The sequence below is a fragment of the Mytilus edulis genome, chromosome 3, assembly GCF_963676685.1.
Source record: "Mytilus edulis chromosome 3, xbMytEdul2.2, whole genome shotgun sequence".
NCBI classification, from domain to species: domain Eukaryota; kingdom Metazoa; phylum Mollusca; class Bivalvia; order Mytilida; family Mytilidae; genus Mytilus; species Mytilus edulis.
The window spans coordinates 15,978,998-16,002,573 of NC_092346.1; the positions used below are offsets into that span (position 1 = coordinate 15,978,998).

A 23,576-nucleotide genomic window follows, 5' to 3' on the forward strand; every position below is an offset into this window, starting at 1 on the left:
CCTTCGGACTTTATGTTTTGAATTGTAGTTTCACTTTCCATATTCGGTATTTATTCAAATGTAAGCCCCACGTGGTAAAAATCACGTGATGCAGGAATAATAGTATCTTGGAGATGGCTACTTCTTTCTTTTCGGGAAGGGACTCAAAGCAAACAACATGCTTGTGTATAACGGCACTAGATTTTCGTATTAAATAAAGAAAGTTGCCGGTCCGGTACATGAATAGATTGGTCAGAAAGCAAGGTTTTTATTTTAATTAGATTGGAAAGCTAAATTCAAGGTTGAAAATAGAGAGCACAAAAAAAAGGGGGGAGGTGTTCCACAGGGAATATTTTTTTATCTTATGAACTGTACATTTGAAAGTTTTTTTTTTCTTTTTTTATTTAATTAAAAAAGAGAAAAACAAATGTGAGACAAATTGTGAATGGTCTTTCTTCCTTTCTCCCATGCCAAGAAAGTACCTCCATTAAAATTCTGCAAACACCCCATAGAGCAATTACATGGATGATTAATATTGACCATTTGGTATATGGCCGTGTTCTAAGCGGCACGTACATGAAGGTCATCAATTAATTTCTTGAATGAAATCAAATCTTAAGCTACTAATGACTGCCGTAGGGGGTCGACCGAAATTTTTAGCGAGGATTTCTTGGCATGAATATATTAAGTAAAATTCAAAATATGCTAATTACCCTTCCAGAGCATGTAGTCACCTTTTCGGTATATATAATATTTATTTTGTATACGAGAAATATTTTCATTTTTATTTTAGATTTGATTCTTAACATATTTTGTACTGTCCTGTTCTTTTTGTCTTGTATACTTATTCAGTGGTTTTTTGTTTATGTGTTACATATTTGTTTTTCGTTCATTTTTTGTACATAAATAAGCCTTTGTATTTCTCGTTTTACATTGTTGCAATGTATTTCGGGGCATTTTATAGCTGACTATGCGGTATGGGCTTTGTTCATTGTTGACGACCGTACTATGGTGACCTATATTTGGTAATTTCTTTGTCCTTTTGGTCTCTTGTGGAGAGTTGTCTCTTTGGCAATCATACCACACCTTCTTTTTTTTTTTATATCTATTGTGCACATTTTGTTTTTGTCACTGATATAGTCACCTTAAAAGGGTTCCTTGATAGAATCTTGATTGTCAAAATGACTGGTTTTGTGCTTATTTTCACTTTAAATACCATAGATGAATATAATAGAACAGCAAGAAACAACCAATGCAATGCATATGCAATATATTTAATAAATTTGGCAAAGCAATTCTACAGGAAAACTCCAAGTGATTGTACAGGAAAGCTCCGAGTGATATTACAGTAAACTTGCAAGCGATTGTACAGTCAATAAAAATATCCGACATGGAGAAAATTAATATATTTGGATTTCTACTGGGACAATGGCTTTAAACTTTCAGACAGGTAAGACTATATATTAGAAAAGGTACATGTGAAAATTTGGTAGCAAACATTGATTTTTCGATGTTTATTTGACATTTTTTATCTTCCGTTTGAATATCCCTTTAGTATCATCCGTTTCAATATCCCTTTGATATCTCCCCTTTGAAAATCCTTTAAGTATCTTCCGTTTGAATATCCCTTTGGTATCTCCAGTTTGAATATCCTTTTAGTATCTTCCGTTTGAATATCCCTTTGGTATCATGAGTTTGAATATTGCTTTGGTATCTTCCGTTTGAATATCCCTTTGGTATCATCCGTTTCAATATCCTTTTGGTATCACCCATTTGAGTATCCTTTTGGTATCTTCCGTTTGAATATCCCTTTGGTATCTCCCGTTTGAATATTCCTTTGGTATCTTCCGTTTGAATATCCCTTTGGTATCATGAGTTTGAATATCCCTTTGGTATCTTCCGTTTGAATATCCTTTTGGTATCTTCCGTTTGAATATTCCTTTGGTATCTCCCGTTTGAATATCCCTTTGGTATCTCCCGCTTGAATATCCCTTTGGTATCTCTCGTTGGAATATCCCTTTGGCATATTCCGTTTGAATATCTCTTTAGTATCTTCCGTTTGAATATCCCTTTGGTATCTCCCGTTTGAATATCCCTCTGGTATCTCCCGTTTGAATATCCCTTTGGTATCTCCCGTTTGAATATTCCTTTGGTATCTCCCGTTTGAATATTCCTTTGGTATCATCCGTTTGAATATCCCTTTGGTATCATGAGTTTGAATATCCCTTTGGTATCTTCCGTTTGAATATCCTTTTGGTATCTTCCGTTTGAATATTCCTTTGGTATCTCCCGTTTGAATATCCCTTTGGTATCTCCCGTTTGAATATCCCTTTGGTATCTCCCGTTTGAATATCCCTTTGGCATATTCCGTTTGAATATCTCTTTGGTATCTTCCGTTTGAATATCCCTTTGGTATCTCCCGTTTGAATATCCCTCTGGTATCTCCCGTTTGAATATCCCTTTGGTATATTCCGTTTGAATATCTCTGGTATCTTCCTTTTGAATATCCCTTTGGTATCTCCCGTTTGAATATCCCTTTGGTATCTCCCGTTTGAATATGCCTTTGGTATCTTCCGTTTGAATATCTCTGGTATCTTCCGTTTGAATATCCCTTTGGTATCTCCCGTTTGAATATGCCTTTGGTATCTTCCGTTTGAATATCCCTTTGGTATCTCCCGTTTGACTATGCCTTTGGTATCTCCCGTTTGAATATGCCTTTGGTATCTCCCGTTTGAATATCCCTTTGGTATCTTCCGTTTGAATATCCCTTTGGTATCTCCCGTTTGAATATCCCTTTGGTATCTCCCGTTTGAATATCCCTTTGGTATCTTCCGTTTGAATATCCCTTTGGTATCTTCCGTTTGAATATCCCTTTGGTATCTCCCGTTTGAATATCTCTTTGGTATCTCCCGTTTGAATATCCCTTTGGTATTTCCTGTTTGAATATCTCTGGTATCTTCTGTTTGAATATCCCTTTGGTATCTCCCGTTTGAATATCCCTTTGGTATCTCCCGTTTGAATATCCCTTTGGTATCTCCCGTTTGAATATCCCTTTGGTATCTTCCGTTTGAATATCCCTTTGGTATCTTCCGTTTGAATATCCTTTTGGTATCTTCCGTTTGAATATCCCTTTGATATCTCCCGTTTGAATATCCCTTTGGTATCTCCCGTTTGAATATCCCTTTGGTATTTCCTGTTTGAATATCCCTTTGGTATCTTCCGCCTCTTTCGGCTTTCTAGATTTATTAATGGATAGGCTAGATATGCGTCAAAAAGTCAAAAGTTACGTACATGTTATTTCCGGTCGATGATGTTTGAATGCGGAGAATTTACTCAATTAGACGTTTCGTTATTTTACTTCTTTTCTGGCTAATTTATGATTAAAATGTATGGTGCATGTACTCCATTTAATTTGTTATCATTTTTCATTGTACATTATGCATGCAAGGTAATAACGCAAAACTGCTGATTTGAAATGTTACTATCGTTTTGACTGCCTAATATAAACATGTACACTCTAAAAGCCTTTCGTTGCAAGCGAAACTAAAATAAGAAAGTGTTGATTCAATGCTGAAATGACAGCAGTAATGGATGTTTGCCAATAAAGAATATATAAATAAATGAATTTAATTAAACATATTTGTTGCAATTTCATTTGTTATCTTTTTTAAAAGGCACCAACCATCTATATTTAAGGGGGTGGGTGGGAAGTCGGGATAAAAATACTTTTTTTTGAATAAATTGTTTCAAAGGGGAATTGATAATATCAGTTTTGACTGTCATACAAGTGAGAGCTTTCGCTAGCTATACAACCAGGTTTTATCCACCATTTTCTACATCAGGAAATGCCTGTACCAAGTCGGGAATATGACAGTTGTCTTTATACGCTAGATGTGTTTGAGCTTTTGATTTTGCCATTTTATAAAGGCCTTTCCGTTTTGATTTTGCCATTTTATAAAGGCCTTTCCGTTTTGATTTTGCCATGGAGTTCGGTATTAGTTATTTTAGTTTTTTTTAATTGAAAATTAAAAGATTAGATTGTGTTTCATTGAAAATTGAAAGATTAGATTGTATTTCATTGAAAAATAAAAGATTAGATTGTATTTCATTGAAAATTAAAAGATTAGATTGTATTTCATTGAAAATTTAAAGATTAAATTGTATGTCATTGAAAATTAAAAGATTCGATTGTATTTCATTGAAAATTAAAAGATTAGATTGTATTTCATTGAAAAAAAATAATTGTCATTCATCATTTGTTAGGGCATGTGTTTTACTTCTCGAAACAAACGTTTTTCAACAAAACCAAAACCAAACTTTTTCAGTTACACACAGGAACATTTTTTGTTTAACTAATTGTTGAATTTATCTTTTTCTTAAATTTCAATTGAATTTTAAACGATCGCATCCTATTTATTGATGCACATTGTACAAGTTCAAACAATACAAAATTAAGTATAATATTATGTATTCTATAATGCTGTTCTGTTTGACATGCTAGATTCATCTCAAATCAGCTTTAAGTCGGTATGGCGATGGTGTCGTTGTTACGCCGGTTATTCCTTCAAATGATAAAATTTCATCTGGATCGACTTTAGAGAATTCAAATCTGTGTAGAAGGTTTGAAAAGATCAGAAACAATTCTGACCGTGCAAACGATTCTCCAGGGCAGGCTCTTGGGCCTATAATACAAAAAGAAAACAAAGCAGTTAGTAAGTACATAAGGTAAACACGTTATATAATGTTTTTTTAACTTTTAGTTTACCTTCATAATGAATTTTCAAAGCTTTTAACATTTGAAATTTATGAACATGAAATTTGAAATAAGCATATGCCATAAACCGTGCCTTTTCCAATGCACTGCCTTCTGAGCTCATGATTCCATCGTAGACTACATGTATAAATCTACCGACAGCGACATAGACTCAGTGCTTATAAAAGAAGTAAACAATTCAAATTTCATGCGTCAAAAGCGCTATTCTGGATTTATCTTCACCAAGGGCTCAAACCTCAACATTTGAAAAACTATGGATGAATATATGCATTGAAAAGTTAGAAGCTATATGACCAACCGTGTTCGAAAGGGAATAGCCAAATATATATCCAAGGTCACTTTGGTCTGAGGGTGTTGAAATTTTAGTTTCTTATAATAATGTCTTAAATCTATTTATTTATTTCACGGGGAATTTTAAATAAGACGTATGAATCTGCTATAAACTGTGTCTTCACCAAAGCACTGACTTTTGAGCTGATGATACCATCGTGGACCATAATGTAATAAATGTCCACCGGCAGCGGTATCGAACTCCTGCAGAAACAAACAATTCATAAATTTCTTGCTTTTCCGAATTAACCTTCATCATGAGATCAAATTTGAACCTTTGTAAGTCAAGAATGTATAAACACAATTATAATTGCAACGTTATGAGCTATTTGACCAAAAAAGTCCTAACAGAAAAGTCAAACTAACAATTCTCATGGACATATACTTGGGGTTGGTTCGCAAAACAAAACACAAATCAGTCACTGAGTAACAATTCTTCTGTACCGATGATTGCACTTGCAAAACTAGTCATCGACTAACGATCTTACAGGTCACATACGTTGGCCTGAAAACAAACCTGACATTAGTCATGGACACTTCTCATAACTGCAACGTAAAATCTAGGTAATGTGATGACATTTTTCAGATGAACATTTGTTCCTCGAAACCAATTCACTTATCGAATATTGGTAAACTTCTATATATAGCAATCTCAATCTGAAACCCTGACCACCTCTGATCAATGTAACTTTTGTTGCAGACGGCACAAAAAACAAATATTTGGTTAAAAAGAAATGCATTTTTGAATTACAATAGCACACAGCCTTGCCGCCATGTTTTTTCAAATGTTTATGTGTGTTTAAACTAATATTTGTTATTTCATATACTGACCTGATGAAAAAGGTATCAAATATTCTTTGTTGATAATGTCATTGCTTTGATTAAGAAACCTCCCTGGATTAAACTCCTTCGGGTCTCTCCAGATTGTTTCATCCAAATGCACAGAGATCAGATTTGGAACAATAATGGTATTTTTAGGTATTTTGAAGCCATTGATTGTTGTATCACAAACTGCTGTGTGTGGAATAGTAAATATAGCTGTAAAAAGAGAGTAAAATACATACTACACAAACTGTAATGTGCACTACGGCAAAAATGACAAATAAAAAGAAAGACGTCAATATAGTATAATCCGTGTTGTGTGTAAATATTTGGCTTGTAGAAGTCAAACAAAGAATGCGAAAAATCATTTTCATTCTGTTTTCCGGAATTTTTTTCCCTCGTTCCTTCAAGATCAGCATATTTATTCCCAAATCTTTCCTGCCCCTTCCCCGAGAAGCAAATGCGCTTCCTATTATGTTTTTAACTACAAGGCCTACACTACAGTCTACTGGCATGATATAATATGTAAATTATTTAACATCATGGTTCTCTTCTAATAATTTCAAAATTTTAATACTGTATTTTACATTTTGACAAATATTGCCGATTTCCAATAAATTTGATGATTAGACTTCCTTAAAACAATTTAATGTGATGTTTCTGATTGTTTTGTTTGAATTCTCGGGTTTCATTTTTTAACAAGGTAGCATCCTGTGGATGGGAGAAAATTCTAAATATTGTATCGTATATGTCATTACCTTGTTTAACTCGCACGGTTGATACGTTCAATTTTTGGTTATTATTGTATGTTTTAATTTCCCAACATGGTTAAGATAGACATTACTGTAAACTCAGAAATTATTGCGAGGTTTTATTATTGCGAATAATGCGACTGGATGAGAACCGCAATAAAATAACTCGCATTCTCACATCTGACATCTGACTCATATATCTGTAACCATATTTTCCAGAAATCGGAATAATTTTTCTAGCATTTATGTCCAGTCTTCAAAATCGGAATAATAAATGCACGCAATAATTTCTGAATTCACAGTAAGTTTGTGCGCACGAAAACGTGGATTAACTTCATCACATTTTTGCCAGTATAAAGTCATGTTATTTGATCTGTTCACTCTTAGTAGTATTATTTGTTTGTCGTCTGTTTTCTCGGAGTAGTCGCTTATTGTTGGTTGCTGTGGTCTGTTGTACTGTTAAATACATTGGGTAATTTACAACATCATGTTTATGTATTATTAGTATTAGCAGAAGTCCATTACTAGACCCTACTTTTGGACTTCTGGTATTACAGATAAACTAAGTTAGCTCTGTAGACCAATTTTTTTATTTACTACTGATTCTGATAATTGAAACATGCTTTGTCTACCTGTATTTGACAGTCTTTGTATTTCCATAAAAGTTGCCTCGGTGTAGGACAAATGACGTCGGTCAGATAATCGAATCATTCTACCTGGTCCTATTACCTAAAATAATACAAATTGGTGCATTACTAATCACCTTAGTTATCACTTATTTGGAAGTCATTTCTCACACCCTTACAATGTATGTGGAAAAAGAACTATTCACCCTTAGCAAACATCTGAGTAGACTAGAAAAAAATTGTCCCCTTAGCTAACAGGAATTACTTACCTTTAGACAGCACCAAAGCCTAACCCATACCGAGCACTGGATTTAACAGAAAAAATATTCCCTTGCCGAGAATTGTATATATTTCGGTGAAAAATTCAAAAAGCAAAGTCCTTCGAAATAACAATTATCACAAGTTGAAGAAAAATGACAACAGAAATACAACTTAAAGACAAACAATATACCACAAATAAATCAAGGGAAAATTAAAATTCAGCAGTGTAATACAAAAAAAACCACCCCAAGGCTTAAATTTCCTGACAAGTAAGCAATTCCATCTTAGCTAGTGACACCAATCATGTTGCGCAAAACGAGCATCCAATAAAGTGTAACGCGTTAATTCATTAATACCAATAACAATTCAAATACATTTTTGTCAATTATTTGTATATAATATGTGTGAGAAGCAAAACATTATTTATTTGAAAGATTATGCTTACCTTTGTTATTTCTTCTTGGCACCTCTTTTGTACATCTGGGTATTGAATCATCCATAAGAATGACCAATCAAGCGTAGTTGCAGTCGTGTCTGTTCCAGCAGCAAACATATCCATAATTGAACTTAACGCCGCCGCCTCTGCAATCATAAGAAATGTATACAATGCAAGATTTTCTAAAATCTAGGAAAGCTAGGGATTATTAAGCGCTAAGACAACAAAAAACGAACACAAAGGTTATATATAGACTAGAAAAAATTGTCCCCTTAGCTGACAGGAATTACTTACCTTTAGAGAGCACCGGTAAAGCCTAACCCATACCGAGCACTGGATTTAACAGATTTAACAGTTCTCGTGGGATTTTGTCTGATGCTTGGTCCGTTTCTGTGTGTGTTAGTTACATTGTAGTTGTGTCGTTGTTTTCCTCTTATATTTATGCGTTTCTCTCAGTTTTAGTTTGTTACTCCGATTTTGTTTTTTGTCCATGGATTTATGAGTTTGAACAGCGGTATACTACTGTTGCCTTTATTTATATGTTACTAACTAACCTGTAAAGGTATCTCAAACATCCTAATTGCTAAACGAATGGGAAAGTTTAATGTACTAAGATTCAGACTTAAAAGTCCAGACGACGACAATCTCTATCTTAACTGCGAGAAGGATGTAAATTACTAATTGAATACTAAGTCAGGATTACGGTAGTAACTAAGTTACTAAGAAAATACGAAACAGAGATTTAATTTACTTACTTTATGGAAATACTTCAGAACAATCTTTCTTACCGAGCAAATAAAGTAGAAAAAGGCTCTTTATACTAACTATTTTTAAAAACGGAATACATTGGATGAGCATCAAAACACTCCATAACTGAGACAAGTCGTTACCCTTCCGGAGCACCTGAGATTAACCCCAGTTTTTCGTGGGGTTCGTGTTGCTTAGTCTTTAGTTTTCTTTGTTGTGTCTTGTATACTATTGTTTGTCTGTTTGTCTTTTTCTTTTTTAGCTATGGAGTTGTCAGTTTATTTTCTATCTATAAGTTTGAATGTCTCTCTAGTATCTTTCGCCCCTCTTGTGTAGTTTTCACTTACTATCAAAGTTGTAGATTTTCTTTTAGCTTTTGGCCATCCATTACATATGTAAAATACTTGTAGTTACAAACACTTTTAGCATTAAAAAAAGTACAAACAAGGATATTCCAGAAATAATTCGAAACATTTCTATTGGGTGACCACACTGGTATGCACACCTCCTGTGATGTTTGTACCAAAAATAGTATTTCGTCTTCTAGGAGAAACGTTGTAACTCACTAGCAAGTAGAAGGGAAAGTCTCACCAATATGGGATGAACCCAATGATGCAATTGAAACCAAAACAAATATATTGAGCCACGGCACAACATTTATTTGTTACCAATCATAGTGCTGGTAGAAGAAAGTAAATGTATATCTTCATATGGGTTAAAAGTATCTTGTTGGGCGTTGTAATAAGTATTTTAAAACGTACCATTCAAAACAGACGTCCGTTCACTCTCATCTTTTTCGGCTACCAGATACATATCTATAAAGTCTTTAATGTTTTCAGGGTCAAACGACTCTCTGTGTTCGGTTATGTGTTTTTCAATATACTTTTTCAGAGTAGAAAATGCATCTCTCCTTACCTTAAGATTGTCTTTCTGAAATGATAATAACATACAATATCTCTAACATGTATAATTTCTCGCTACATTGAAGACCTGTTGGTGACCTTCTGCTGTTGTTTTTTATTTGGTCGGGTTGTTGTCTCTTTGACACATTCCCCATTTCCATTCTCAATTTTATATGATGAATCGTTGATAAACACATTCACAAAACTATTACAAAATATCTGTATTAATATACTCCAAAAAATAATACTATCCAGTGGTGACCAATTGCAAGGGCAAAACAACCCCACTGTAATACTCTAAGGTGGTGAACAAATTTTCAGGTACATTTAGTTCCCAAAAGTTCCCAGAGTGTGTTTATCCCTATGCTAATAATTATGAAAAAGTCATCAAAGTCCCATAAAAAATTGTTGTATGACAACTATAAATAATGACAAACAATTAGCACGAAAGCTTTGAAAACATGGTCAAAATGGCTAACATCACCGTCGACGACACCGGAAACGTACTTTGTCATTTTGTTGCTTAGAAGCTGGAACAGTAATCTAACATCAGTCACACGTGTTTTATCTCTTATCATTTATACATGCAACACTGTGTTTAACCTTGAAATTTTGAAAGGAAAAAAAAACCCTAACTAACGATAGCTGATAGTAGTATAATAAATACAGGTATGTGTAAAATTACCATTAATAAATTCAGAACCGGAAATATTCCCGACGCTGATAAGCAACTAGGACCTGAAAATATGTTGTCCATTGTCTTGATGAGTTTTTGAAGGGATTCGTTGTCATGTTTGTATCTGAAATTATATAGTCAAACTATACAAAAATAAAAAAAAAAATACAGGTATGTCACAGCTCTGTAACCTAAATTTGTACTTTTCTACCATGCTTATTTTTCTCTCGCTGAAAGTGAAGTCGCCAAGGTCATTAATTAGAAACCGTATTTTCTTGACAATCAATTCTAATTTTATATAAAGCATACTGACCAATTAAAACAACAATTCATGGTCTAAATCGCATAGCAAAAAAAAATCCGTTTTTGTCAAGAGAAGTTGCATAACAGATATGAATATATTTGCTACGCTATAGGAATTACTTGGCACACAAAAAGCAGGTATTTCAATAGGTGTTGACTGCACGTCACACTGCTCCGCTATAAAGAGTATGTCTTCTCCTTGAATATTTCAAAGGTTGGTTGGTGGATGTTGTTCGCCTCTTTCCCATTCAACCTGAAATTTCAATAGTCCATTTGCCAATTACCGATTTGATTCTATTATTACATACTTTTTTTAAAAAAAATTACTTCCCTTTGTCAATCGTAAACTGGTTCCATACTGGACAATTTTCCCTTTTGCCAATGCAAAGCATGATGAATTGAAAGTGATGTATCGGCGGTTTATCTAATTTCTCATGAAAAATAATTTCTGATGTCAAAAGTATTTAGCTAAACAACAAATCAATGTAATTAAACGATTTAAAAACCTTATAGAGTACGCACAGGTAAATTTGCTCTGTCTGCTAGCTCTCCATTGTAATTAAAAAATAATGTCCGTCATAAGGGAGACAACCAAATTAGGGATCACTAATTACAAAGTAAATTGCGGGAATTGGCAAATAGACTATTAGGATACACCAGTGGATACATATGCCATACTGTTCTCAACGACAACAGGGAACAAGTACACGCGATGCTTTTCCACACTATTCTCAATGCATGACATGACAATTTTTGATTATCACCCACTAATCAAAGACATGACGCGTGATACATATCTTTCACTGTGTTCAATACATAACACGCGATGCATAACCATAAATTTAAAGCGTTCTCAATACATGAACGCTGGTAAAACATCGGATATAAAAGATTCTGTACGAATTAATTCATGACATGTGATACATAACGAGAGATGCTTAACCCACACTGCCCTGAATGCATAAACATGATAAAGGCGCCATTTAAAAGAAGACATGCTTATCCCATACTGTTCACATGGGAAGTGATTAAGGAAACTACTCTCAATACATACATGTTACAATCCATATATAACAAGAGGTTCCTTTTCCATTCTGTTCTTAATGCAAAACAGTTAAAAATAAGAAGATATGCTTATACCACACACCTAGATCTGTTTTATCCTATCCTTTTTTTCTGACAAAAACTGAAGTATATCCGGATAAAAGAGTATGATAGGCATATAATAGGTAATAGAGCAGACAGGTATACTTACCTATATACGAATATGAGGTTGTGTTAAACACCAATAAATGGAGCAGACAAGATTTATCTACATCTGATAAAAAGCTATACAATACACGGGTACATGTAAAAGATAAGAACTTACCTATATCCGAATATAAGACTATGTATAATATTGCAGCTAGCCTTTGTCATCATTTCCATTAAATTTGATATCTCCCCTCCCTTCGTTTTTTCCAGATCGTCTGCAACATTTTGCATTTCTTCCAAAATCTGTTCTTCCAGCGAGGATTTTCTCACACCAAAATCTCTCATTGCTTTTACTGAAAATCGTCTTCTAACCTTCCAGTCATCTCCATTGGCAAACACAATCCCACTTCCTGCAAAATCCAAATAATCAACATCAGCAAAAAACAATTCCATTCCCTACATAAACCAAGTCAGCTCCATTAGCAAACACAATCCAACTTCCTGCATAAACCACATAAATCTTCATTAGCGAACACAGTTTCACTGTCTACATAAACCCCACTTTAGCAAACCCAATCTGTCATCCTGCAAAAACAAAATAATCAACATCACCAAAACACAATCCCATTCCCTACATAAACCAAGTCAACTCCATTAGTAAACACAATTAATCCCACTGCCTACATACACCCAATAATCTACATTAGAAAACACAAGTGTGAAGTGTAGACCGTTCGCTTGTTGTAGCAGGAATTTGTTTGTTTATTAGTTGTTGCTAATTTGTCTGTATTGTAAACTCTTGCTAAATATTAAGTTTTTAGAGAGTTTATGGAAGTCCAACTTTTTGACCTTTGTAAGTTATGGCAGAAACCAATAGGGTGAAAGATGAACACTTATAGCTCATATAGATGGACCCGATTTATTAATTAAATTTAGTACATTTTTCTAAATTTGGGCATCGTCCATTTTTAATTTGAGAACTTTTGCAAAAAAAAAGCTCGGCATCGTCCAACTTAATTTGAGAACCTTCAATACTGATGGACCCGATCCATCTCCGGTGGTACACCATTTGTGCTACCGTTATGAACAACGCTGGAATGTAGTAATAGAACCCCGTGATACACGTCAAATGTGCGAATGTGAGATAAAAATTGGTGGACATTGCCTGGAATAATTTTTTTATTGATTCCAAAATTAGCTTAGCCGTTAATATTATGACATACTTAAAGTAGCGTCCATTTACAGATGAACCTGATTCTGATGCGTGTTTGCGTTTGTATTATACTGTGACTTTTATTTAAAAGTGATATTTTTACATCTGTTTGGAAGACTTTATATGATGAACGTTCTTATAACCTTTTATTGTCAAATGTTATTAGGTCTTTCCACCTTTCCGTGGAAAGACCTTTTGATTTTGGTCTGATTATTAAGTATTTCCACCTTTCCGTGGAAAGACCTATTGATTTTGTTCTGATTATTTATATTTTTCTTCCGCCTAAATTTTTTTCTTGCGTAGTTTTGTTGTTTCATAAGATGTCGCCTAGATATTTAGAATATGAGTTTATTCGCTTTTAAAACTGACAACTGCGTCACCAAAAACTTTACGTTGTAAGAGTTATCTCCCCAAACACTGTTTTTCTTGTGGCCACTACTCCTTCGCGACCGTAAAAGATTACGACAACTTTCTTTTACCAAATTGCTCGTTACATTTTCAGGATTAGGATTTCTATTTTGACCGAAGCTATCATGAGACTCCATATGAGAGTTATTTCCTCTTATGCATTTGATATCAGTAATATGCATTTCTAACTGGTAAACCATAAGTGATAGAGACATAGGGTCTTTTGGTTTAAGGTCTTTGGTCCAAAACAATGAAAATTAGGTCAAGGTCAAAGGTCAAGGTCATATTCTAAATTTTGATTTTGGCTTATTTTCACTTATTTTTAAATAACCTATGACATATCGACGATAAACGCGAAAAATAATTGTCTTCTCTAAGGAGGTATAATAGTTGTGGTTCTTGCGATCTAAACACCATGATATGAAACTCGAACAATAATTGTCCTCTCTAAGGAGGTATAATAGTGGTGATTCTTGCGATCTAAACACCATGATATGGAGAACGCTCTGAAAGGCTTATTTTTTTCCATTTTTTGTTATCCATCATACCATGCATACGATTGGTTGTACTTGTGTCAAATGTTTTACTTATTTTAATATATATACAACTGGTATGACCCCTTAAATAGTAAACATTTCAAAGAAAACAGTAGACAGAATACAGAGAGTCTCTATTATATTAAAGTAGTATAATCGTAGTTTACATGTAGATAAACGCGAAAAATAATTGTCCTCTATAAGGAGGTATAATAGTTGTGGTTCTTGCGATCTAAACACCATGATATGGAGAACGCTCTGATTGGCTTATTTATTTTTCATTTTTGTTATCTATCATACGATTGGTTATATTTGTGCATCTTTCAAACCGGAAGTATTTTCTATGACGGAATCATATCCGGACTCTTTTTTTGTCGTTTTTCTCCCAAAATAACTCAATCTGAATAATCATAAGAATGGATGACAATGGGTATTATGCATGTTACATATAGGACACAGAGGCATGATGATTGATTTACTGTGGAAGGAAGAGAAGCGACACACAAAATGAGGGCTTCTCGTTTAATAGTATAGATACATCATAAAGCCATAGGAATTGACATTTAAACTGAATTTCAATGTTTTCATATCAAAATATATTGTTAGTGGTGGAAAGACCTGGATTTTAATTTTATATACATTTGTTTTCGTAAGGGAGGAGGAGTGTGGCTGATTTGTGTTGTTGTCTCCATTGAACAGTCTCATCATTTAACTTTTACTGATATATATTTGATTTAATGTTTTATCATTACAAATTATTCATATTTATTTTGCGTGTTTATTATTGCAGATCTCTAAATTTGATAGGCATTTAAGTGGGAGACAGCATTATTATGTAATTGTTATTTTCCTTGTTTATTTTATAATTTATTTGATAATTTACGTGATGCTTAGTTATTCAGTACATATTTGTTAAATTGAATAGATATTCGTATTTTGAATTCATTGGTGTATTACCATATATACATGTATGTGTACCATGGTTCTTACGAGTTAATTAACATATTTAAACAAACGAATCCGAAGGCAGAGTTTGTTTGAAAATGTTAATGAGTGAGTCACGTGGCATACAATGTATATGATTTGTAATAGAAATAGAATGATTAACAGCTTGAACTAATACAAGACACTGATCACGTTACCGATTTATCCAACGAGATGGTTGCTCGCGCAAGTCAGTATTGTAATTGACTTAAAATGGTGATCTGACACACATGCAGATTTGAAACAAGCTAGCGGCAGATGCGGATCAAAGATTTTGAAAAGGGGGGGGGGGGGGACAAGGCAACTTTAGAAGTGAAACATGTAAAAAGTCTTTGCGTTAACCATACATGTATCTCCATTAAGAGGGTCTAGGACCCCTTGTACCTTTATATCCGCATCTGACAAGAATATTAAATATTATTCTAATGACGGTAAACTTTGTTTCTATGAATAATTTTCAAGATATTGCACAAATACTTCAATTTATTTTACAGGTTGTTCATTTCATTTTACCTTTTAGCTTTTCGTACAAACGGCTTCGTTATTTAGCAGGCCTTTAAGTGAGCATGAAATAATAAAAAAAAGACTATATTTATGTATTAAGGTGGTATGGGTGTCTTCCTCCATCTTGGATTGTAAAAAACAGAGAATCAAAGGTCCAGATTTTCCATCAAGTTAGCAAAATTTGATGCAGGAATGCAGATATTTAATGTACATTTTCATTTAAAAGTACCAATTTATAAGAATATAACTTCTAAATATTGACATTTTTGCAAATGCTAATTATTTTTGGTTGTTTTTATTTATTTTTTTTAAATTGGCATTTTAAGGGGAGGTAACTCTAAAAAAAGTGCATTTTCTGAAGGATTCTGTATGGAATTTTCCTATTTTGTATTTTAGCCGGAAAAAACGTACGGTGACCCTATCTTTTCTTTTGATGTTCTCAAAGCAGTGTCTGAAAGCTATCTTTTCCTGAAGTATTTAATGATTCTATCATTTTGTTTAGTTTCTAATCACAAAATGGTGTTTTTTCCTGTATAATCCATACAAAATGTGTCATTTTGTCCGGTCCTGTAGCTTGAGAAAATGCGCGGTGACCTATCATTTTTATTATATTTTTCAACATGTATCAATAGATACAACATTTTGGCAAAGTATGAACAAATTCTATCATTTTTATTTTAGACTCCCATACCACCTTAATAAAACAAACATGAATTGATATGTTGTTTCCCTAATATTTTAGGGTTTGTTAATGGGTCTCATTTAAAAATCATCTATAATTATTTTATACTAAAATAACGAGGTCCAATTTGTTAGCCGTCATGAAATAAACATGACGAATCAACGAGTTCATCTTTATATATAACTAATATAGCAATTGTGTTGATTGAAAATTACACCATTCCATGCTCTTTTGTTTTCTACATAATTAATATTGCCAATAATTAACAAGTTCCGTGTCAAAACCGATACCGATACCAATAGTATATGTCACATGTATGTTTGTTCTGTATCTTCCTTCTTAAATAAGAGCACTACCATCGGTCATGGTTTAAAGGAGGACGTTTAATACACTGTATCTGTACATATTTAATGTGAGCTTTTGCCTACCCAGTTTGTCAGCCTGGACGTGACAAGTCTCACTTCAAGAAAGTTAACCTTCCTGAAAACAATAACTACAATGCAATAAAACATACTAACACACACTCACCCGATTTGCTCATCCTTAAAGTATACAAAATTGCAAAATATAAAAACAATTGTGTACAAAATAAAGGACATGGGATGTTGAAGAATTATCTCTGCAAAATGTTCACGTTAGGTCTGAACTACATGAACCCAGAGGCGGATTTAGGAGGGACACGGGGCCCGGCTCCCCTTCTGTGGGAAAAATTTGGTTAACTATTTAGGGAATCACTGAAACAAGACTGGAGTGGGCTCCCTCTTTGGCAGTAAGTGCCCCATCCCCCTTTATGAAAATGTCTGGATCCGCCACTGGAACAAAAATTCCTGGTTGTAGTTAGAAAACCAGGAGTCTGTTTCACAAAAATACTTACGACTAAGATTGATCGTAAATCATGAATATATAACTCAGTACACTTACCATCAATCTTAGTCGTATTTTTTGTTGTTGTTGTAAAAGCGACTCCAGGACGGGTTTTAATAGAAAGATTTGAAAGCAGAGACAACTGTTCACCTTATAATCAGCGTGACTTCATCAGATGGCAATACGAATACTAAAAATCCTGGCTTTGTAGGCAGGGAAAACTTTGCACCATATAATCAGCATGACTTTATCAGATGACAATACGAATACCAAAAATCCTGGCTTTGTAGGCAGAGAAAACTGGTCACCTTATAATCAGCATGACTTTGTCAGATGGCAATACGAATATTAAAAATCCTGGCTTTGCAAATAGAGAAAACTGTGTACGTTATAGCCAGCCTGATTATCAGATGGCAATACGAATACTAAAAAAAGTGGCTAAACAGTTGCTATAATTAAGGGCATACGATACAGTTTTGATCCCATAAAGAAATTTTGATGAAAATATGCAGGCAGCCTATTTTTGACGTGATTAAATCAAGTATGTAATAAAAAATATACCTTCATGTGCTACTTTTTGTGTCAAATGAGGTCAAAATTTCAGATATTTCCTCAAAATTTAGATTTGTGGACGTATTTTTCCTTTCGACAGAAATACATAACTTTTTTGTTTTAAAAGATAAAAACAAGCTGTTTTTTGTTAAATTATTTGTAATTTCTTTCCATATAAGTATCATATGAATGTATGCATTGTTTTTTTAAAATAACTCATATTTATCAAATGTTCATGAATTTAAAAAAAAACGTATGTTTTTGCTGTATATTTATCAAATTAAAAAAAAAATGCATTATTGACTTTTTCATGAAAATTGGTACAGATAATCTTCAACCGTAATCAAACCAAATGTCATTTTAAAAAGGAGGGGTCCATGAACTCGTTTTCAAGTTAAATCAGTTTGAATGATAAAAATCAGTCGAAAATGCATCTTTTCCCGATATATCACAGTTTGACGTCGCGAAAATAACTTTTTACGTTAGCAACGTCATTACCTCCCCTGTAACTGTATCGTATGTCGCGGGTGTGTTCTAGTATTTATAAAACATTCTTGATAAGCGATAACACTTATTATTACCAAACATTTAAGGATGTTATAAGAAGAATTTAAAAAAATCTAGAACTTAAAATGTATAAGTCAAAAGAAAAATAATAAGCTAAAAATATTGATAGCTTATGTAGCTCTTTTTCAAGATATTAAAATTTGAAAATTAGCGGGAAAAAACTTGCTCGGACTTTACCTTAAATTATAATGCATTTGTATCATCGGGTCTCAAATAGAAAAAAAAAATCTAGAATCTGCTTAAAGTTTGGAAATTATATTTTAGGAGCTATTGAAGTCTTATATGAACCAAAAAAATGGGTGTTATGGGGCAAATCATTTTCACCTTCATCGTAGGAAAACAAACCAGATTCGGAACAGTCTGATAAAAAATTATAAAACTAACCTAATTGCACCCTTAAGAAAACAATTATATTAACAATTATTGGGTTTTTTTTTTCTATAAGTGAATGTTTCTTGAGTTTCCTAAATAGTTGAGAGGCGGATATATTTCGAAAAATGGGGTGGAGATTCAGACATGGAATAACATAAAAATGAACATGTTGTACATAGCTAAGCTCCGCCTTCTTTCCTTTAAAATTCTAGATTCGTGTTTAGTTATCAAAGTAGGGTACAACATCAAATTGAAGATAATAAAAACACTTTTTTAAAAGCAAATTATTTCATCAAATACAAAGATATTTATTTATATTCTAAAGTTTAGAAATTGCTTCGTTGAAATTAATTATAACCTACTTTGAAAAAGTTATACATTTCGTATAAGTAGCTTGGAATTATCATGTCGAATTGTCTGAGGACTGATATTTAGTCCAACCTAGGAAAGCTGTGCATTTCCAAGTCTCCCTTTAAGGTTAGCGCATCTGCAATTTCCCTTCTTAAAACGGGTAATATTGAAGTCATTGAATGCTCCATTTCTTAATGTTTGGATTTCATGATAAGAGTTGTACTTGTCAAAAAATATATGTAAATTGTTTTCACTGTTTTTGATTTCATTCATTTAGATATTGAGATAGCGTTTACAATTGGCAGCCATTTTCTCCGTTTAAATCAGTTCACAACACAGAAAGAGCTGTGGAGCGTATCTCCAAATCTCCAGCAGAATTGCTCCTGCTACATAACTAACAACAATATAATTTTTTATTATACTTCAAGAGTTTTTTCCTATATAAAATAAATGAAATAGTTGTGCTATTTCATTCTAAAGACAATTTGCCAGTTAATAGTTTCAAAGACTATTGCCCCGGTTAATAGTTTCATAATCGTCTTTCCCGTACTTTTCCATGCTTATTTTTCATTGGACGATAATGATGTCATTGACTACTCTGCTTGGTTACGTATGCTTTGCAACGTCAAACTCACTCTTATATTGTAAACGGTGGAATGTGTTTGTTTTGATTGTAATTTCACTTACAAGAAGCAATTATAAAAGAGAAAGAAAATCTTCATGGAAATTTTTTAAAAGATCTAAAATATAGTACCTTATTCATAATATGGGTTCGCTCTCCGTATATTAAAAGTGAATTTGTGTTTGGTGTACTTTAACTAGGATTTATAATAAGCACGGAAGTTTAACACAAGTATTTGTAGTCTTGATTGAAATTAATGAAATATTTATAAATACAAAACGAATTATAAAAAAGTAAAGTTCATCATGTGCATGTAAAGTTATGTCACATTTTTTCTTTCTTTCAGATAAGGTATATACACTTTTAGAAAATTAGTTATTTCTTTCAGATAAGGTATATACACTTTTAGAAAATTAGTTATTTGGTATATAAAAACACTTAATGGCTGTGTTGTTCAGTATAATAAAACACCTAATGACTGGTTGTGCGGGTAATGGCAAGTTTGTTGTCCCTTCGAATACCAACTATTGCTCTCGGCTTTGCCTCGAGCAATAGTTGGTACCTCAGGGACAACAAACTTGCTATTACCCTCACACCCAGTCAATAGGTGTATAATGTATTGCGTTCGTTATAATTATTTATAATTTACCTCCTACTACTTTTTGACCTAATTTAATTCCTGGAAGGAAGTTGGGTCTGCCTATAAATTCCTGTCCTCGTTTCTGTAGAACATCAAGCACATGTTTATGACCCTGTACAAACACGATCTGGTATGGTCCTAAAAACATTCGAAATATTGGTCCATACTTCCTCGACATATCCTCCACAAACTTGGCACTATTTGGGGTACTATTAAACTGACTTACTAGTAGAATATTTCCAAAAATAGGCCATGCTCTTGGTCCTGGAATATCCGATTTCGGAAATGTCATCCACAAAACTGTCGCAAGAAATATTATTAAAAATATAAATGTAGCTGTTAGATCGATTCCTTCAAAAACGGAATATGCAATATTCATTGCAAAACAGAAACAGCTATTATACGTACTGCGAATATTTTATATCTTCTTTATAATGCAAAGCCTATATGTAACGAACTTATAAACGTTAACGTTCTTAATATAAACCTATACTTAGAAAAGGATATGTTCGTTACCTGATAGGATTAACCATGAACTCCGGATTTGTAACTTTCACAATATAAACCTTTCTTTAATGGCATCCTAGTATTTATTTGTTGCTTGTTTTTAACGACGCGAATGTGCTCAATATTAACCCGCTTAAAAATTTTGTAGATATCCGTAAACTGTCTAAATATGAGAAAATAAAAGGTAGCAGGTACGCGATACCGATACCACTAGTATATGTCACATGTATGTTTGTTCTGTGTCTTCCTTCTTAAATAAGAGCACTACCATCGGTCATGGTTTAAAGGAGTACGTTTAATACACTGTATCTGTACATATTTAATGTGAGCTTTTGCCTACCCAGTTTGTCAGCCTGGACGTGACAAGTCTCGCTTCAAGAAAGTTAACCTTCCTGAAAACAATTATGTACATGTAGATGAAACTTACATAAATGAAGAGATAAATGAACAAATTGATACCAGATTTATATAATTGATTCCAAGTCCGTTAGTTGGCACCAGAAGTGTTGAAGCTGCGCATCTATTATGGACGGGCAAATATCCACTTTTTGTATATGGGACGAACTCTGATTTCCAAGGGCCCAAGCTTGTCTGGTAAAACAGCCGTTGGACGTCAAAGTAATCTCGAACTACTACAGTTCTAGTCCGAGATTACTATGACGTCCATTGGCTGTTTTGCCAGGGTGCCAGGGACTAGCTCTGACGTCCCGAGGCCCCAGCTTGTCTGGTAAAACAGCCGTTGGACGCCAGGGTAAATTATCTTGGACTACTTACAGACACAGAAATTATTGGAATATACCTGTAAAAACTGAAACTATAAACATATCCGCTATTAGAATACTTGGCAGTATTTATGTTCAAAGATGCAATGATTTCAAACGCATATACCAGTGATATCTATGTAAAATGAGAATCTGTTACAAGGTATCAGTCTTGTATTACAATTCCAGTTTCAAAACATGGAGGGAAACATTTTTTTCTGTTTGATTATAGGTTTATGCTGCATTGAAATATACATGTATATATAGATTTAAAAAAAATCTTGCATCTTTTTGGGAACATCAATCCAGGAAAGTGGAAGGATATCATGTTTACTGGAAGTGGTGCGGCCTAGTAAAAACAGCAAACAGAAAGTAGGAAAATAAATGTTTTGACTTCAGGATTACGTTACTTTTTATTCTTCGTGGCATGACCCACTTTTTTTCGATTAATTCACAATTTGATATAAGTACATACATGATATGAACATGAATTTTTTTTTCTATGTAGCATTTTTTATTTTTTTATTTTCAAAGATCAGCTGTTTAACATGTAAGCCTATGGAGCAGTCAATTAAAAGACTGCAACCACAAACAAAATATCAGGCATTCAGGACAGGAAGTCAGTACAGGACTTTAAATTGTCTAACAAAGTCGGTTGCAGATTCCGGTATTTTCGTTAAATATAAAAGTATGTCTGCTGTTGGGGGATCTCCTGTAGTTAGTGATCGAAATACTGCCTGGTATACTAGTATTGTGCACAATTCAAACTGACCACACGCACGATACACGCACGTTGAATGCACGATACACGCACGATACACGATACGCGCACGATGAGCGATGAGCGTTACACGGAGGATTAACGCAAAATGAATGATGAATGATGAACGCACGATACACGCACGATGCAAGATGAATGATAAATACACGATACACGCATTATATCTACATGCATACAGTGACTGGTTCTAAAAATTATTTCAACTACATGTTTGATATAATTGATTGCAATAAATGAATGATCTATGTATTTTTATTTTCATATGCAATGTTATATATATTTTTACTTTGACGGATAAATTTTATAAACGATTATATATGTATATATCTAACAAATATTGTAAGCTGTTTTCGTATTTACAACAAGCATAGCAGAAATTATTTGGTTCTTTTATGTTAACATGCACTGCAAATTTTTGTAGTTCTGTACACAAATACTTCTCAACAGGACATATTAGGTTATAATTTCACCAATAAATGAGTAGTTGAACAATATTTAGAACGTGTCGGTTTTTCCTTGATATTGCCGAAAATCAGTGATCCGACGGACACGAGCGAACTGACATAACAACTGATTAAACAATCAGAATCTCTTTTTTTTTAATGTAAGTTACAAAGTTCCTTATATTATCCATTGTTATCAGAATCGTATGTGTTAATTTAGAGCAAAAGATATTATTTTGTCAGAAAAATTTGATTCGTACAAATTAGTTAGAACTACCTAAGAAAATGACATTTACCAAATAATTAGAAAATTTAAACATTTGAAATACCAAATACTTCATAATATACTTCTGAAACGACTTTTCGTCCTGAATATGCATGAAATTTTTGCCACTGGACGTTTAAACCACCTCTGATTAATCAATTAATCAATTTTGCTCTCAGTAAAAATGAATTAAACAATATAAGACACAATTGGTGTCTATTGTTTGTTTGTACAGTAAACATACAGAATGTGTTTATATTCCTTATACAATTTCAAGTATGTAAAAAAATTCATACATATTTTCAAACATCCTCTGACACATCAAATTTCTAGGAGGTGAGATTCACGGGGTTTTTACCTAAAACTCTTTTGAAAAATGCTATTTTTAATTCCAATTTGAAACCAAACGGTAATAGATATCCCAAGTTTTTTTTAAATGCATGTTTAATTTGATAAGGAGATTTGAAAAGTCGATCTCAATGGTAGTTGAAATTATTCCGTGCAATCATTTTGTGTCCGTCGTTGTCTTTCATACATATCAATTGGTGTATCCACTGTTTGCTGTTCGTAATCTGTTGTTTTTGGCAGTCAGGCCTCGCGATCGGTGTCAAAATTTAAGCCCGCACTTAGGTAAATTAATGATCACTTATAGGGGAGGGGCTATTTTTCTCGATGCAAACATTATTTTCCTTCCTGAAAAAAAAACACAGCTTAACAATTTT

General features: G+C 33.4%; 1 protein-coding gene across 1 annotated transcript; it reads right to left on the reverse strand.

Moving 5' to 3' along the window:
- Positions 1–4,173: 4,173 nt before the first annotated feature.
- LOC139515900 (cytochrome P450 2C29-like) lies at positions 4,174–20,453 on the reverse strand. The gene is made up of 8 exons (XM_071305651.1): positions 20,107–20,453; positions 11,978–12,212; positions 10,315–10,429; positions 9,489–9,657; positions 7,990–8,126; positions 7,290–7,386; positions 5,915–6,121; positions 4,174–4,661 (listed from the first exon to the last, which is right to left on the reverse strand). Exons 1-8 carry the CDS (start codon positions 20,387–20,389, stop codon positions 4,483–4,485), a joined length of 1,422 nt encoding a protein of 473 aa, XP_071161752.1. The 5' UTR covers positions 20,390–20,453; the 3' UTR covers positions 4,174–4,482.
- Between the last annotated feature and the right edge of the window lie 3,123 nt (positions 20,454–23,576).